The sequence below is a fragment of the Zootoca vivipara genome, chromosome 5 (genome assembly GCF_965207765.1).
Source record: "Zootoca vivipara chromosome 5, rZooViv2.hap1.1, whole genome shotgun sequence".
NCBI lineage: Eukaryota > Metazoa > Chordata > Lepidosauria > Squamata > Lacertidae > Zootoca > Zootoca vivipara.
The window spans coordinates 57,769,074-57,787,369 of NC_142588.1; the positions used below are offsets into that span (position 1 = coordinate 57,769,074).

The 18,296-nt window shown below is 42.8% G+C and overlaps 1 protein-coding gene across 2 annotated transcripts; it reads right to left on the bottom strand.

Annotated features, from left to right (window-relative positions):
• Positions 1-140: 140 nt before the first annotated feature.
• LOC148685692 (coagulation factor X-like) lies at positions 141-17,145 on the bottom strand. Of its 2 annotated transcripts, none has more exons than XM_088669693.1 (9): positions 17,016-17,145; positions 15,883-16,012; positions 7,927-8,087; positions 7,141-7,165; positions 6,238-6,351; positions 5,711-5,845; positions 4,067-4,398; positions 2,952-3,069; positions 141-1,887 (listed from the first exon to the last, which is right to left on the bottom strand). In XM_088669693.1, exons 2-9 carry the CDS (start codon positions 15,959-15,961, stop codon positions 1,313-1,315), a joined length of 1,539 nt encoding a protein of 512 aa, XP_088525819.1. In that variant the 5' UTR covers positions 15,962-16,012; positions 17,016-17,145; the 3' UTR covers positions 141-1,312. The 2 variants fall into 2 exon arrangements, with proteins under 2 accessions (XP_088525819.1, XP_088525820.1); XM_088669694.1 differs by lacking the exon at positions 17,016-17,145 and adding an exon at positions 16,231-16,378.
• Between the last annotated feature and the right edge of the window lie 1,151 nt (positions 17,146-18,296).

Consider the following 18,296-nt stretch of genomic DNA (forward strand, 5'->3'; position numbering starts at 1 on the left):
GAACTTCACAAAAATCCATGTCTTAATGCAATACTTCTGTCATTTGTTGAACCAGTTTCCTCTTTGTTATATGTAAACTGAAAAGCAGAGATTAAATCAGTTTTAGACCTGGCATGTAAACAAGGGCAAAGGCATGGCTTGAAATCTTGGTTTATTTAATCCCCAGTTTCCTGGATTGAACATAAGTGGAAAAGGTAGTTTAACAAACCCAGAGGGAATTATCTTAAGACGAGAGTGGCGGCACACTACTTAGTACTGGTCCAAATAAACTGGTTTATCAGACGCAAGATTGTTGTATCTGAAATGTGCCTGAGCACAAACAAATATTAGTAATACTTCTATTATTAGAGAGATCCATCCCTGGCCTGGTGGCACAGTCCACCTCCGAAGACATTGATAATATATTTATAGAAGCAAAATGAAATAAATTTAGACACAACACAGGGGTGGGTGGTGAGATCAATGCCTCTCTGAGCAGCTCCCTGCTGCGGCTGTAAATTGCCCCCTCACCTCATTGTTCATCAGTCTCCACAGATCAGCATGGATTGGCTACACCCCATTGTGTGAAGATGGCTCTTTGGCCAAAGAAAGCTAGCTATTCCTGCTCTAGAGAATTTAAAGGAATTATACCTCTCCTGTGCTGTTGAAGCCAAAAAAACATTATAGTAACATGAGTGGCTAAGTGTATGCCAGAATAACATTCCATATTGGACACTTGAAAATTTATTTAATGATGTGTTTTATGCCATTAATCTGAATGGGTGCCAGGGAGAGACCCTGACACGACAGACCAAGTGTACATCCCATGCAAAACAGCAATTGCCTACAATTCTTACGTTCAAAAACAAGTCCCAAAACATGACTCTTACTTCGTAAAGTATTTGGGGTTACTTAAGTCACCATGCTCAGCAAAGTGGGGAGCTGCAGACTAGATATTTAATGAAGTTTAAGTTGGAATAATTATGAGAAATAAAATGCCGTGGCTAGGTAACATTGATTGCTTGAGTCCTCTTTCACATCCTGGTTACTGCTTCAATACTACTGCAAGATGTGTGTGTAGAAAAAGTGAACTAAACTTACTACACACTATTACCCAAAGGAAATTGGCTACAAAATTTTCATTTTAAAAAAGTAATTAAAATAAAGTTATTCCCAGATGAATATGTGTGTGTAAATTCTCCCATGCCTCATATTTCTGGATACTGGAGCAACTTTCAAGAACAGCTGAGGAAGCGATCCTGCAGTGTTAACTACACAAGTACTTGCAAATAATTCTCAAATGTGCAGAGAGTATACTAAAAAAATGCTTCCGTTACAGGGAACGTGAAAGTCCTTCAGAATCAGTCGTGCTTTCAATGGTTTCTTTTATCCATGAAATGTAGTTGGATACTCGTGTGTAAGCCCCATATTTTCCCACTTCGGCACAGCCTTCCCCCCAACTGACAATCCCCAGGAGATACCAAGTGCTGCGATAAGCTACAGCAAAAGGTCCTCCACTGTCTCCTTTACAAGCATCTTGTGCTTCTTCAGCATAGCCTGCACAAAACATGTTGTCAGTGATGAGCTTCTCGGTTGACGGCCGGCAAGTGTCTGCGCTCACGACAGGCAAGCTGACTTTCATGAGGAAGCGAGTTGACTTACCCTTGGCATGTGTAGCACCCCATCCACTAACCATTCCTGATGCGCCCTCTCCAATCAGTAAAGTAGTTAGCTGAGGGTTGGGAAGGCAGATGGGGAGTACGTGCTCGCTGAAAACCACACTGCTGGTCAGTTGGATCAACGCAATATCATTGTTGAAGTTCGTAGAGTCATACTGAGGATGTTTCCAGTACTGTCGAACTCCCACCTTTTGTTCATGCCGTTCTCGCTGATGTTTGTCAAAATCTCCTGAAAGGCAAGTGAAATGTAAAAAGAGTGTGATACCTTTGTACAGTTAGTTGTACCTAATGGAAGCAGGGTAGGGGGAAGGGAATTAAAGCTGATTTTTAAATAGCCTTAGGAGAAATAGGAAAAGGATCCAAAGAAACCAATTTTAGTGTGCAGATCCAAAATGTTTCAAGTCACAGTCTCTTATTCAATTAATGTTCTGCCATAAGCCTGCAGCTTATGTGGGTATTAGGTTCCAGGGATCACACCAAAAGCCAACACTGTGTACAGGTGTCTCCCCACTCACGCAGGGGTTACATTCCAGGACCCTGGGCACATAAGTGAAAATCGCGCAAGTGGGGAGCACCCTCTAAAAAAAAATCTCTAAATGCCCATTTTCGTCCTGCTCTCCAGCTCTCTCACCAATCCAGACCAGAATATCTGGAGTTGAAGCTTTTGGGTTGGCTGGAGGCTGGAGTATGCGTGGAAAAGCAGCGGCTCACAGGTGTTAGCTGGGGCAGCTAAGCAGCCTAAACAAAGCCCCACTATGGATCCAGTCTCTTCAGGGCTTCCTCCACCCACACTCTTCAGGCTCTGGGGAGGTTTTCTGTAGCTCTCTCTTGCCATTTCCTGGTATGATTCATCCTATCTATCTATCTATCTATCTATCTATCTATCTATCTATCTATCTATCTATCTATCTATTTCCTGGCACTGAACGTATACGCTGTCACACGCAGGTGGGGGTGGGGGCGGCCGTGTAGTAAAAAAACATTGGGTTCAATGGCAGGTGCCATTGCCAAAGTCTTTCCCCCCATAAATTGCAGGTTTGCTATATTGCACTTCAGTATCAAGTCTTCCATGAAACTGCACCTACCCGGTACAAGTTTAACTTAAAAACTGGCAATTTGTTGGGTGCTGATAACAACATTGGAAAAGTTTGTAATCTCAATGCACTAATCTCAATGACCTTGAAGGCTCTTTAAAATAATAATAATAGTGAAACAGTGATAGATGTAAGAGTCCATTGTATCTTCTTGGGGGCATGCTTGGAAAAGAACAAACCGTGCAACCTTGTGGCTTACCTACAGTAACTTGATCTGGGATAACGGTATCCAGGCAGTGTGCTGCAGTGAGCACCCACCGGCTGCTGATTAAGCTGCCACCACAGAAACCGTAACCTCTCTTATTTTGGAGCAGTACCTGCGGGAAGAAGTAACTGTTGATTCACTCAATCAAATACGCATACACTCTACACAGCAGTCATGTGTGCCTGCCTTGTGGAATGCCCTCCCATCAGACATTGAGGAAATAAACAACTATCAGACTTTTAGAACACTTCTGAAGGCAGCCCTGTATAGTGAAGTTTTTGATGTTTGATGTTTTACTGTGTTTCATGTTTTAATTCCTGGAAGCTACCCAGAGTGGATAGGGCAACCTAATCAGATGGAGGCATATAAGATTGTTGTTGTTGTTGCTATTACTACTGCAGGGATGTTCAGATAGGAACCTTGAACAAGTTATGGAAGGAAAACAAAAATCCAAGGAAACGAGATCAATAACCAGCAATATAGGGAGAGGTGAAGGAATATATGTATGGGAATTTTCTTTAAAGGCAATTCAGTTATTTAGCAGTGAAACAAAAATGCAAGAAGGGGGTCTTATAGAGAGATATAACGATGTGCAGCAAATGTCTCTACGTATGTGAGTTACATTTGCAGCTTCCCACAGGTTCAAGCAAACAGACATTGGGGGACAGTGTTCCAACAAAGGCCCATCTGCAATATACATTTGAAGCAGGATAACACCACTTTAAAAACTCATGCCTTTCCCCCAAAGAATTGTGGGAACTGTGGTTTGTTCAGGGTGCAATTTCCAGAGTAGTTTAACCATCACTCCCTCTTCTCGTGAAACTGAGAATTACAGCTCTCTGAGGGGAACAGAGGCCTCCTAACAATTCTCAACACCCTTAACCAAGTACAGCTCCCAGGATTATTTGGGAGAAGCCATGGCTCTTTAAAGAGCTTTAAATGTACAGTGCAGATGGGGCCATGCTGTTGAAGGGGAGGTGATGACAGATGCTCACAGTGCTATTTTGCTGTTTGTTTAAAGTTAATTCACTGGTCATATGACCTGGCCCTGCCATTGCACAACTACAACAATGTAAAGTGAGGCAATTTTGTCAAAACAGTATCTGTACCTGCCAGGGACAGCCTCCTGGGTGGCAGAGCGAGCCTCCAACTACCCTGGAACCATCCATTTCAGCACCGTCATTTAAGTTGAGCCAGCTGAAGGGGTCTGTGAAGTTTCCTTTCATCTCTTCGGTGCCTTCTTCCTCAGCCTCTCCCTCCACTGTGTCATTCAGGCTTGCTGAGGAGTTGTGAGCCAATGACTGATTCCAGTGGGCCACGTTCTCCTGAGCAACTCTTGTATCCGTCCCAGTCATATCCCAAGCATTAGTTTGGTTGTACTCTTCTGATCCTTCCTTGTTAGAGCGTGTTGATCTCTTAACCAGTCCACAGGGAAAGCGATCTTTAAAGGGGTGGGGGTGGGATTAGTCAAATTTGCTGTGCGTAAAGCAGTCTGTTTAGACAAGTAAATGAAGGTGGCAACACCACATGACATTTCCTGGCATTTATATCCCATTGCTTGTAACATGAAAAGTGAGGAACCTAAGGAAGAACAATCACTTTCAACACCTCAGAAGATTTCTGCCCCACCCCCTTCAGAATCATTGGGGGGAAAAGGGGGGGAGGGAGAGAAACATTCCCCACCTCCTTAACTGTACCAAATCCTTAGAGATAGGATTGGGAAGACCCAGGTTCAAATTCCCACTCAGCCATGAAGCTCATTAGGTGACCTTAGGCCAGTGGTTCCAGCCTATCCTACTACCTCAAATGGTTGGTGTGAGAATAAAAGAGAAAACCATGCACTCTGCCCTAAGCGCCTAGGTGGAAAGGCAGGATATACATGTAAATAATAAGCATTCAAAAATACTGTAATGTACAGATAGGCCTGGATAATTGGTTCCCATTTCTGAAGGGTGTGAATTAGTATTGGGAAACAGAGAGCCTAAAGCAGTGTTTCCCAACCAGTGTGCCTCCAGATGTTTTGGGACTACAACTCCCATCATTCCTGACCACTGGTCTTGCTAGCTAGGGATGATGGGAGTTGTAGTCCCAAAACATCTGGAGGCACACTGGTTGGGAAACACTGGCCTAAAGGTTGGTGATGTTGTGCATCCAGTGCTTTTTTCGGGGGGATGGGGACGGGACAGACAATGCAGGGGTAGGCATACCCCAAAACATTTTGTGAATCTAAGTTTGGCCTCATTGAGGGGCAGTATTTCAATATGAGTAGGAAAATGAGAGTACCCCTAAACATTTTTTAAGAAAACAAACAAACACTAAATGCATCAGAGGGAAATCAGCTGTTTGGTAATTCCTTATGGGAGTGGAAAGCTGAATTAATAATTTGGAGTAGCTATTAACTGGCAGCAGGTGCAATTGCAATTGTATAGCTAATAAAAACATGCTGCAGGATACAGTTCCTTTTGGTTGGATGTTTGGCTCTGGGTGTTCACAAAATGCAAGCTTGGCCCCTAGGCAAACAATGAAGCATGCAATCAATATGGTATCTATGTTGCTAGAACTATAGTGTTGGTATGAATGGAGGAGATACTTTTCGCAGCCCTGCAGAATTATAAACTCATTCTAAGTGGCTAGGAGCAAGCCAACATTGCTTCACCTTTCAGCAGCAGGAGGGGAAAATGAGAACGAAACATTTTGTAAGATGGAAAGCACTATTCCAAAACATGAGGGGCATCTCAATCAGTATTAAGTACCTGACGGTGTGCACCTCTCTCCATCTTCACTTAGCGTATATCCCAACGCACAGGAACAGGTCACTTGAAGCGAACGTTCATTGTCGTGGCAATATTGCCAGCAGCCACCATTCTTGTACCAGCATTCAAATTTCTCTGCATTAGTATACATTTGGGGGGGGGGTGTCATTATTTATCATGTGTAATGGATGCTATGGTATGACTGCATAATGCTATGATATGGCTGCATAATAGGCAGTCATTATACGTAACATGTCATAGATGCTATGACATAATAGCAACAGGTGCTGTAATGCAGCTACATGGGCAACAGAAGAAGTCTGGAAACTGTAATATATTCCTCAGAGATAAGAGTTCCCAGCACCCTTAACAAACTCCAGTTCCCAGGATCCTCTGGAGGAAGCCATATGTTTTAAATGTGCATTGAACTGTTTTCAGTTTTGTACTTATGGCTGGCATATAAGTATCTTAGGGAAGCAAGCAAACAAGTTAACAAATGTTCATATCAGCCCATATTCTGTACTCACCTATTTCACAGTGGCTCCCTCCAAATCTGGGAGGACAAGTGCAAACAGTTACATAGCGTTTAACCTTGCAGATGCCACCATTCTTACAGGGATTCTCTTTACAAGTGTCCAAATCTGTATGTAAGGAGAGAAGCTTGTGATAAAAAAATCAAGGCATTAAAAAGATGGCCTTGCGGGGGTAAAAGGTAAAGGGACCCCTGACCATTAGGTCCAGTCGTGACCGACTCTGGGGTTGCGCGCTCATCTCGCATTTTTGGCCGAGGGAGCCGGCGTATAGCTTCCAGGTCATGTGGCCAGCATGACAAAGCCGCTTCTGGCAAACCAGAGCAGCACATGGAAACGCCGTTTACCTTCCCGCTATAGCGGTTCCTATTTATCTACTTGCATTTTGACGTGCTTTCGAACTGCTAGGTTGGCAGGAGCTGGGACCAAGCAACGGGAGCTCACCCCGTCACAGGGATTTGAACCGCCGACCTTCTGATCAGCAAGCCCTAGGCTCAGTGGTTTAGCCCACAGCGCCACCTAGCTTGTGATAAAAAATCAAGGCATTAAAAAGATGGCCTTGCAGGGGAGGGAGGTATTATTTAAATGCTTTACACTCTGCAATACACAACACAGTTACAACATTAAAATTACATACAAAATTAATGTCAGTAAAACTTTGTGACACTCAAACAGGGAAGATGGGGGAAAACAATCTAACACATATCAGTATACTTTTCTTTTAAAAAAAAATCTCAGCCTAGCAAGCCAAAAGCCTGCCAGAAACAAAAATGTATTCAATGAACAATGGATGATCAAGAGGGGTAGGACCAAAGGAACCTTCTGAGGCCTTTTTTGGCCTTCACTTTGCATTATGAACCAGTTGACAGCACAAAACAGAAGGAAAAAAAAATCTCTTACTGTTGTACGTGAACCAAAACTCCACCTGCAAATTGGTAAAAAATGAAATATTGGGTGAACAGGCTGAAGAACACTAGGGGAAAGAACTTTCAATTTTTTTAAAAAAAATATAGAAATGATTTTCTGTATTAGTTAAATTAAGATACTTCTGATGGATGAAATAGCCTACTTCTATACATTGCCACCCCCACCCCCTTGTTCCAATGCTACAAATCTTTGCCTTACTAACTCAAGTTCTTACATAGTACACTGATCCCATTCGTACTTGGTCTGGGTCATAGGAGAGAAAACAGGCCATGACCCCACCTACCTCTTTAGTATGACATTCTGTAGAAGCTGTGGAAGTGGGTGTAAAGCCCCACCCATCACACTTGAGAGTATGAGTAAGGGAAGACACTTTCATTTGTTTAATCATTGATTTTATTTGTTGATTTTAATAAGTTATGAGTTTGAGTTATATATTTTCTACCTATTTCCCCCCTCTTCCTTCCCATCCTTTCTTCCATACGTCTTTTAGATAGTAAACCTGAGGGCATTTTTTAAAAAATGTGCAAGTTGCTCTGGAAGGTTTTCCAGCTAAAGAGTGGGGTAACAAATAATTACAATCAATCAATCAATCAATCAATCAATAAAACAATTATTATGTTGAATCATATGAGTGGGACAGCAGGCTATTCTATGCCTATCTGATGTGATTGACTCTGTGGGGTATTTGGATAGGTATATATCCTTGTATTTCACAGCTGTCCAAACCAGCATTATATTTCCTCTAGTTCAATTCCTCACCGTTTTCTCCTCCGATTTGAAAATCTCTCTTGCCTCTTCAAACGAACACCTTTCTTCATTGCATTCTCTTTCCATATTTCCTTGGCGAGCCTCCTCCAAGAAATGGTTGGCACGTTTATGAATTCTCAGGATTTGGTTTGCCTCTTCTTTTCTCATAAAAACTAGGAAGATAATAATAATAATAATAATAATAATAATAATAATAATAATAATAATAATAATAATAATAATGGTAAAGGGACCCCTGACCATTAGGGTTGCGGCGCTCATCTTGCATTATTGGCCGAGGGAGTACAGCTTCCAGGTCATGTGGCCAGCATGACAAAGCTGCTTCTGGCGAACCAGAACAGCACACGGAAACACCGTTTACCTTCCTGCTGTAGTGGTACCTATTTATCTACTTGCACTTTGACATGCTTTTGAACTGCTATGTTGGCAGGAGCAGGGACCGAGCAACGGGAGCTCAGCCCGTCGTGGGGATTTGAACCACCGACCTTCTGATCGGCAAGCCCTAGGCTCTGCGGTTTAACCCACAGCGCCACCCAAGTCCTAATAATAATAATAATAATAATAATAATAATAATAATAATAATAATAATAAATTTATACCCCGCCCATCTGTCTGGGTTTCCCCAGCCACTCTGGGTGGCTTCCAACAAAACAGTAAAATACAATAAACTATTAAAAGCTTCCCTAAACAGGGCTGCCTTCAGATGTCTCCTAAAAGTCTGGTAGTTGTTGAAAGCAAAATCAGCTGGCATGATGAACCTTGATTCTTCCATTCAAGCTGCAATCCTGCAGACTTCATTCAGCAATTTTATACCAACAATTTAGTAAATAAAAATAGTTAGGTTACTGACCAACAGCGTCACAGATAACTCAGTTCTCCCCCCACCCACATAAAACCTGCCCCCCCCACAAAAATAAATTCTGGCTACACCCATGTCCATCAGCATAGCAAAATGCAGCTCCCTGCTTCTCCGTGTGGGATGGAACACTGGGGCAGACAAGTCACAACAGTTCCTAGAGTGTCCACTAACAGGAACTCTGGAGGGACACCTGACTACAGGTCAGTTCCTGTTCCCTCAGACATGCAAATGAGTTGGATTAGACAAAAGCCCTAGCCTGCAATCACTCTCTCTCTTAGCTACTTCCTCCCTCGATGAGGACACATCTCCAGAGAATCTCCAGTTAGCATGGTTCTCACTCTAGGCCTGCAGCCAAGAGTGAGACCAAATGGAGTCTTACTTTACTAAGTAGTCTCTAGATGTATATATACTTGTAACTTTTCTAAGCAAGCCTGCCTTTCTGAGATTATGCTGTAACTCAGGATGAAACTGTAAGTAAACTCTATCTTATTTTATAAACACTGTGTTGTGTATTTCTTTTAAGAGGGACAAAGGGGACCTTTGCCAGGAAGTGTAATATTGAACTATAAAGTGTAATATTGTTATAGAGATTCTAGCGAATCTAACGCACATGCTTTGCTGCGCACAAAAGGGGAATGTCACTCTGCTAATATTGGAAGCTTGCTAACACAAGCTTGGATAGGATCTATCTAATAATATATCCTAATCCACATCCCTAACATTCCCATAAAGGGTTATGGGCCCAGGACTGCGTATTTTTGTGTATTTTTGAAGGATTGCTTTGGATTGTGATTTTGAACTGAGTAGGATTTTTTCAGTTAGAACTTCCTGGTAAGCACATGGTCTATTGTTATCCAGTGTGCCTAGGGGATTAGCTACCCCTCCCCTCCCTCAGAGTTTACAGCACTGAGAACTCAGAGGCAGTGAAGATTATTTTGCATTTTGAGATATTTTTAGAGATTTTGATTTTGGAATTTTTGGCAAATTTTTGAATTTAGAGAAATTTTTAGAATTTTGAGATTCCAAGATGGTTTTTGCAGATTTTGATAGTGGAGTTAACCTAGGATTAATGGCTTTAGATGACCACAATTACGTATTTTGGAAACAACGCCTGATAGCATTTTTAGATGCAAGGAATGTTTTGGATGCCATTGAAAAGCCTATGCCTACTGGCACAACAGCAGAGGATTTAGCTAAGATAGCAAGTTGGAAACGCATGAACAGCGAGGCCAGATACATAATTTTGAGTGGACTTCGCAACAGCCATCTAACATCAGTTAATAGCAAAGATGATGCAGCTAAAATCTTAAAAGATATTGAGCGCAGGTATGGAGCATCTACTAAGAACTCCTACAGGAATTTGATGAGCAAATTAACTGCGCTGAGGATGAATTCAAGAGAAGAATTCACTGACCATATCAGCAAGTTTAGTGAAATTGTTCAGAGGATTGATCTTACTACTAAAGCCCTTGATGAAGAAACAAAGGTTTCATTTTTGATAGCATCTCTAGGACCAAGCTTCAGTTCATTCAAGAGTTGCATGGATCACAAAAGGGACCTGACTTTTGAAGAACTGATTGATCATTTGAGAGAGGAATGCAGAGATTACCTTGATTCTTCAGAAAGGAATACAGGGAGAAAGGACACTAATTATGCTTCCAAGCATTTCCAAAGGTCCAGACAAACGCCAAAGGAAATAATTTGCTTTAACTGCAATTTAAAAGGGCACATGGCGAAGGAATGCCGGGCACCTAGGAATAAATCCCGCCCCTTTCCACCAAAAGGCGAAAAGAAGGGGGGTCGTGGGCGTGCAACGATATTGCAAGAAAGAAATGTAGCTTTCCAGAGCTGTGAAGGAAAGCGCAATAAGTGGCTTCTGGACAGTGCAGCAAGCAGCCACTTCTGTTATAAAAGGGAATATTTCAATGAAATAGACAATAATAAACAGTCTGAGATTGAAATTGCTGATGGAAATGTTATAAAGTCAATAGGTGCAGGATCTTTGAACTTGAATTTCAAAGTGAACAATGAGTCTTTTGATACTACAGTGAGTAATGTTAAGTATGCACCAAAGCTGAACTGTAATCTAATAAGTGTGTCTAGCTTGGACAAGAAAGGTTTTGAAATTATATTTAAAAATGGACAATGCAATGTGATAAAAGATGGTGAAGTGTTTATTCAAGCCAAACTAATCAATGATGTGTATGAGATTGATATTTCAGAGAATGAGTCTGCAAGGGTTGCACAACCCAGCAGAAAGGATCAACCAGATCTGGAACTCTGGCACAAAAGGCTTGGACACAGGGATACCAACCTTATCCTGAAAATGCAGAAGGAAAATCTGGTAAAAGGTCTACAGGTAAAGAATTGCAGTACACCAATGCCAAACTGTACAACTTGCATAACTGAAAAGGCAGTCAAGCCTTCCTTCCCACGTTGTACAGAGAAGAGAAGCACAAAAGTCATGGACACTGTTCATACTGACCTATGTGGTCCGCTGAATGTACCTTCCCTAGGAAACAATAAGTACATTCTGATATTTATAGATGACTTCTCAAGATATTGTGTTGGATATTTTCTAGAAGAAAAGAGTCAGACACCGGAATTGTTCAAACTGTACTTAAACATGGTGAAGAACAAATTCCAGAGAGCTCCTTCCACCTTAATTTCGGATAATGGTGGAGAGTTTTGCTCACGGCAGATGAAGGCCATCATGGCACAAGAAGGCATAGCACATGTAACTACAGTTGCTTACACGCCTCAACAGAACTCCATTGCTGAGAGAAAGTTTAGGTCTATTATGGAGATGACAAGGTGCATGTTAAAAGAGGCCAACTTGTCACAGAAGCTATGGGGTGAAGCGGCGAATACGGCGATTTATTTGCAAAACAGATTGCCTACAAAGGGTGCAGAACGCACACCATTTGAACTTTGGCACGGGAGAGTCCCAAGTCTGCAGCACATACGTGTGTTTGGAAGTGTCTGTTATTACCACGTGCCCAAAGAGCGCAGACACAAGCTTGACTCCAGAGCAATAGCAGGTATCCTGGTTGGATATGCTCCTGGAGGAAAGGGATATAGAGTTCTAGATCCAAAGAGTGGCAGAGTAGACCCATACCATGTGGTTCATTTTGATGAACTAGGAAAGTTTGATACAAAGAACACTGTTATTGACTGTTCTAGAGAGTCACCAGATGAAGAGTTTATAAGTTTTCCTTTAGCACAAGGAACTAATATACCTTCTAGTGTCACAACACCCCCTACAGGCGACACCCCAGAAGATGCAGAGGTCCAGACCCCTGGCGGCACCAGAGACGAAGAGGAGGAGCTGTACGTGGACATGCCAGCGTTGGAGGAGGATGAGGATGCTGATGCGGTTGCACAACCAGAGGTCAGATGCTCATCCAGAACCAACAAGGGCGTTCCGCCACTACGACTGTCCTACTTTGCAGGGTCGGCGTCTCCACCAGAACCTTCCACTTGGGAAGAGGTAGAGCAGATGCCAGCCACCGAAGCCAGTCTCTGGAGGAAAGCCGCGCAGGAGGAGATTGACGCACTGCACAAGAACAAGACCTGGACACTCACAGAATTGCCTGCTGGTAAGAAAGCAATTGGGAGCAAATGGGTGTTCAAGGTTAAAAGGGGTTCAGAAGGGGAGGTGCAACGTTACAAAGCAAGACTAGTGGCACAAGGTTTTTCACAGCAATATGGCCACGACTATGACCAAGTCTTTGCACCGACAGTAAGATACAGTAGCGTAAGATTACTTTTAAGCATCGCAGCATCAAAAGGGATGGAGGTGAAACACATCGATATAGCTACTGCGTTTTTGCATGGGGAAATTTCTGAAGAAATTTACATGAAGCAGCCTAAAGGTTTTATAAAGCCAAATGAGGCACATTTGGTTTGCAAGCTTCAAAAGGGACTGTATGGTTTAAAACAAGCAGCCAGAGCCTGGAACTTGAAATTGCATGGAATGCTGGTGAAACTTGGGTACAAGCAAGGTGAAGCTGACAAGTGTTTGTACACTAAGCAGAGTAATGGACAATTTTCTTATATTCTTGCCTTCGTTGACGACCTTTTAATCGCAACGTCAAATGACAGGGATTATAAAAATGTAGTCCAGCACCTCAACAAGGAAGTGCAAGTGAAGGAATTAGGACCAGTTGAGTATTACCTTGGGATTCAAGTGAAAAGAGAACAGGATGGTTCATTTCTACTTAATCAGAAGCAAAAGATAATTGAACTGTTGGAGAGTATGCAATTGCAGGATGCAAAACCCGTCGACACCCCGATGGCTACAGACTTCTTAAAGAACCAAGAGGATTCGAAGCTGCTGCCAAACAACACAGAGTATCGTTCAGCAATTGGTAAACTTTTGTATTTAGTTACCACATGCAGACCTGATTTAGCCAATGCAGTAGGGATTCTCAGCAGGAAAGTGAGTAGTCCCACTGAGCATGATTGGGTTGGTGTGAAGAGGGTGGTTCGATATCTTAAGGGTACAATGGATTGTAAATTAAAGTTACCAGCTGTCAGTGACCCTAAGCTCATTGGGTACACTGATGCTGACTGGGCGGGTGATAATTCTGATTATAAATCCACAAGCGGGCATGTCTTTATGTATGGGGGCGGAGCTATCACATGGGGCAGTTATAAACAGAAATGTATAGCTTTATCGTCTACAGAATCGGAATATGTTGCGGCTACAGAAGCGTGCAGAGAGATTTCCTGGCTGGACCAACTCCTAACAGACTTTGGCGTGGAGAGAAAGGAACCTATAAGCCTGCTGGAGGACAACCAAAGCTGTCTAAAGCTGGTGCAGAATGAGAAGTTCCTAGCACGCTCAAAACACATTGGGGTCAGGTACCACTACGTTCGCCAGATGATACAAGATGGACTTGTCGAACTGTCGTACTGCTGCACATCGGAGATGACAGCAGACATCCTGACGAAACCCCTGCCAAGACAGAGTTTCCAGAACCTGCGTGTCAAGCTGGGACTCTTGGGTGGTTGAATAAAGTTGCTTATGTTTTGTTTTGTATGTAATGAATGTTGTGAATTGCCTGAGAAGGGGTTTGTGGGATGGAACACTGGGGCAGACAAGTCACAACAGTTCCTAGAGTGTCCACTAACAGGAACTCTGGAGGGACACCTGACTACAGGTCAGTTCCTGTTCCCTCAGACATGCAAATGAGTTGGATTAGACAAAAGCCCTAGCCTGCAATCACTCTCTCTCTTAGCTACTTCCTCCCTCGATGAGGACACATCTCCAGAGAATCTCCAGTTAGCATGGTTCTCACTCTAGGCCTGCAGCCAAGAGTGAGACCAAATGGAGTCTTACTTTACTAAGTAGTCTCTAGATGTATATATACTTGTAACTTTTCTAAGCAAGCCTGCCTTTCTGAGATTATGCTGTAACTCAGGATGAAACTGTAAGTAAACTCTATCTTATTTTATAAACACTGTGTTGTGTATTTCTTTTAAGAGGGACAAAGGGGACCTTTGCCAGGAAGTGTAATATTGAACTATAAAGTGTAATATTGTTATAGAGATTCTAGCGAATCTAACGCACATGCTTTGCTGCGCACAAAAGGGGAATGTCACTCTGCTAATATTGGAAGCTTGCTAACACAAGCTTGGATAGGATCTATCTAATAATATATCCTAATCCACATCCCTAACATTCCCATACTCCGGACAGCAGCATCAGCAGAACCAAACACAAAATGAGTGCTGTTGCTGAGCTGCTGGAGCAGACGTCTCCCAGGGCAGGCCGCAGGCTTCAGCACTGGCATCAGTGCCAGTGGCGGCCACTTCACCTGCAGACAACCGGCAGGTTCAGCAGCAGGATCTGCCACTCCTGGATCATAGAATCATAAAGTTGGAAGGGACCCAAGGGTCATCCAGTCCAACCCCCTGAAATGCAGGAATCTGAGCTAAAGCATCCATGACAGATGGCCATCCAACCTCTGCTTTAAAACCTCCAAGGAAGGAGAGTCCACCACCTCTCGTGAGAGTCTGTTCCACGGCCAAACAGGATCCTGCCACCTGAGGCAATGGTCTTGTGGTGTCTAGTTGTTGTTATTTATTGAGTTTATATACCACCCTATACCTGGAGGTCTCAGGGCGGTTCATCATAGGGCCAGCCCTGGACCTGGTACCCTTTTATTACATCCATGACAGAACATCAATTATACAGGGAAATCCACTAGACTCACATTTGAAAGTCTGGAATAATGTATACCCATAGGGACCTGTGGTTTGGGCGGGGCGGTTGGGTAGAGGACACAGTTTAACATGGGTGTGTGTGTGTGTTATGTTCCCATGTTTCCTTTGAAGACCCAATACAAACATTTTTTTTAAAAAAAATGAAGGCTGAAATCCTAAACGCATTTACTAGGAAGTAACACACTCAACACAATGTTACTGTACTTAGTTCCAAATATAGGTAGGTAGCAGTGTTGGTCCGCCGTAGTCAAAACAAAAAAATAAATAAAAAATTCCTTCCAGTAGCACCTTAGAGACCAACTAAGTTTGTTATTGGTATGAGCTTTCGTGTGCATGCACACCTCTTCAGATATCAAGTAAGCTTAGTTCCAAGTACGCATGGATAGGATTCTGTTGCATGTCTCCTTGTGTGTAGAGCTAAGAAGTTAGGGAGGAGGCACACTAGGTCATCCCAGCCCACCCCCTTATGTAATACAGTTTACGTGATAGGGAAAAATATTTGCTGACAGTGATGCAACTCCAGGGTTAATCCCAGGGTAGAAATTGTGCGAGTAAAAGGGAGGCCACAGCAGTGATTTAGGATGGAATTCCTCTTGTGCTTATAGTTAAGTACTGATAGTGTTAGGTCTTAGCTATGGTATGAATATTCATATTGTCCTCTCTTTTTTACAGTAAGGGGTAGCTAACCTGTGGCCCTCTAGCTGTTGCTGGACTACAACTCCCATCAACCCCTGACTAATGGCCATTCTAGTTGGGGCTGATGGGAGATAAGAGTCGAACAACATATGGAAGACCACAGGTTAAGCCACCTCCGATCTACAGTCACTGTTGCACTCTGTGGATAATAAGTACCTACCTGACAATGAGCTTGGTAGGCTGCTGTAGAGGGAGTACGCTAGTAAAAGCAAGGCCACACTTGAGGAAACTTTAGCCATTATACAGCTGAAGTGGGTAGACTATTTAGTGGGATTTGGCGTATAAGTTACCTACATGGGGAAGAAAAAGAACACCAATGTATTGCTCAAATACAGGAGATGAGAGATAACCAGGAAAAATGGGAGCAAAACCAGGGGAGTGGGGATTGGATTAAGGGAGAAACAAATATAGAAATAAAGGGATTGAAAGGCAAGAAAAATTCACAACTTTGAAGGATTTTAATTATCATCTAAAACCATTCAGTTAATGCATTGCAATACAGTCATACCTCAGTTTAAGTACGCTTCGGTTTGAGTACTTTCAGTTTAAGTACTCCGCGGACCCGCCTGGAACGGATTAATCCACTTTCCATTACTTTCAATGGGAAAGTTCGCTTCAGGTTAAGTACGCTTCAGTTTAAGTACTCCACGGACTGTCTGGAATGGATTAATCCACTTTCCATTACTTTCAATGGGAAAGTTCGCTTCAGGTTAAGTACAGACTTCCGGAACCAATTGTGTTTGTAAACCGAGGTACCACTGTAGTAACTCAGATGTTCTGCCATAGCTGTCAAGTTCTTCCTTTATTTAAGGGAAATTCCCTTATGCTGAATAGGCTTCCTCGTGAGAAAAGGGAAAACTTGACAGCTATGTGCTCTGCTCTTATTGTCAAATCTGCATGTGGAGAAGATGGAAGCCTCTATTAAGTTCAAACTCAAAGAATAGTTGCATTTTATTGGTAAAGAAAATATTTCAGCTGGTATCTTGAGCAGAGAAGCCAGTTCCTTTGACTGTCCTGTTTGAAGTCTGAGGAAGGCATCAGATTGGCATAGCTTATCCGTTGACTTTCTTACAGTTACTGATGGATGCTAGATAAAATTTTCAAGTAACACATTTACTTCCAATCTTTACAGGGTAAGGGCATCAAGCAACTGAAACCTCATCAGAAATGAAATGGTATGGATGTTGAAAGGAAATGTGCAAAATAAAGAATTCCAGGTTCCACCTAACACCCCTTTTCCTAAAGGAAGCAGCCCCCAGGACAATGTAAGATAAAAAGACTGTGGTCTCTTACCTGATTAGGAAGGACAAAGTGCTATTTAGATCAACAGCAAAGAAAGCTATGGGAATTTATCTGTTGATGATTAATCTACCACAAATATTGACAAAGTAGCCTGGGCCCTCTGGATGGGGCACCCTTTCAGCTGAAAGAAAAGAGTATTTAATTCAAAAGCTGATCAGATCCTAAAATGCCATTACAGCGGTACCTTGGTTTACCAACTTAATCCGTTCCGGAAATCCGTTCTTAAACCGAAACTATTCTTAAACCGAGGCACGCTTTCCCTAATGAGGCCTCCCGCCGCTGGTGCCCTTCCACCATTCAGATTCCGTTCTTAGACTGAGGTAAAGTTCGCAAACCAGGACACTACTTCTGGTTTTGCGGAGTTCATAAACTGAATCGTTCGTAAACAGGACTGTTCTTAAACCGAGGTATCACTGTACTCTAATTATGGTGCTTTTTAAATATAAATGTTCACACTTCAAAGGGGTGTGCCCACCATCTGAGCTAAGGCAGGTACCTGCCAGAGAGAGGGCCTTTTCCTACAATTTTTACCTGTATACTCTCAATCTGCTTTTCATGCTCCAGGTCATGGATTTATTCACAGGTGTACAATCCTTTATATACAATGCTAGTGCTCCTCCCTTTCTGTTCGATCTATTCCTTTTGAACAGGTTATTCCCCTCAATTCCTACATTCCAGTCATGAGTCTCATCCCACCAGGTTTCAGTAATGCCTACCAGGTCGTATTTGCCATCCTGTTTTAAGAGCTCCAGTTCATCTTGTTTGATTCCCATACTCTGTGCATTTGTGTAGAGACAACTGAAACCGTGAATTGTTCCCTGCAGCTGCTTCCTTCCTGTAGTTTCTTGCCCTTTCGCAGGTTTCTGGAGTGCCACCTCCATTTCCTGTGCATCAATGAAGCTATTATCCCCAGTGCCAGGTGCTCTTTTGTCGATCTTATAGTTTTCTCTCCCCCCCCCCTCAAGATCTATTTTAAAGCTCTCCTGATCAGATTCCCAAGACTGCTGTGAGGTACAGCCCATCTCTCGCCAGATGTCCTACTTCAAGGAAGCAGAGACCATGACCCAAGAAGCCAATTCCTTCCTAATGATACCACCTGCACAGCCAGGTATTTTCCTCTCTCTTCTTTGGCCACAACTTTCAACAGGAAGGAGTGATAAAAAGACTACCTGTGCCCCAAATCTCTTTAGCTTCCTTCCCAATGTCTCATAGTCCCTTCGCTATGTGTTGCAGCCTATGTGTGGCAGTATTATTTGTACCCACATGAATCAG

Bases quoted from the DNA above. Each gene is read 5' to 3' on its own strand.
- LOC148685692 (XM_088669693.1), bottom strand. From the start codon at position 15,961: ATGGCTAAAGTTTCCTCAAGTGTGGCCTTGCTTTTACTAGCGTACTCC. The intron at 3,070-4,066 runs GTACAGATACTG...TTCTTCCCGCAG, and splicing joins CAGGAGGCTGTCCCTGGCAG to GTACTGCTCCAAAATAAGAG. The intron at 1,888-2,951 runs GTAAGCCACAAG...CTTGCCTTTCAG, and splicing joins CCCAGATCAAGTTACTGTAG to GAGATTTTGACAAACATCAG.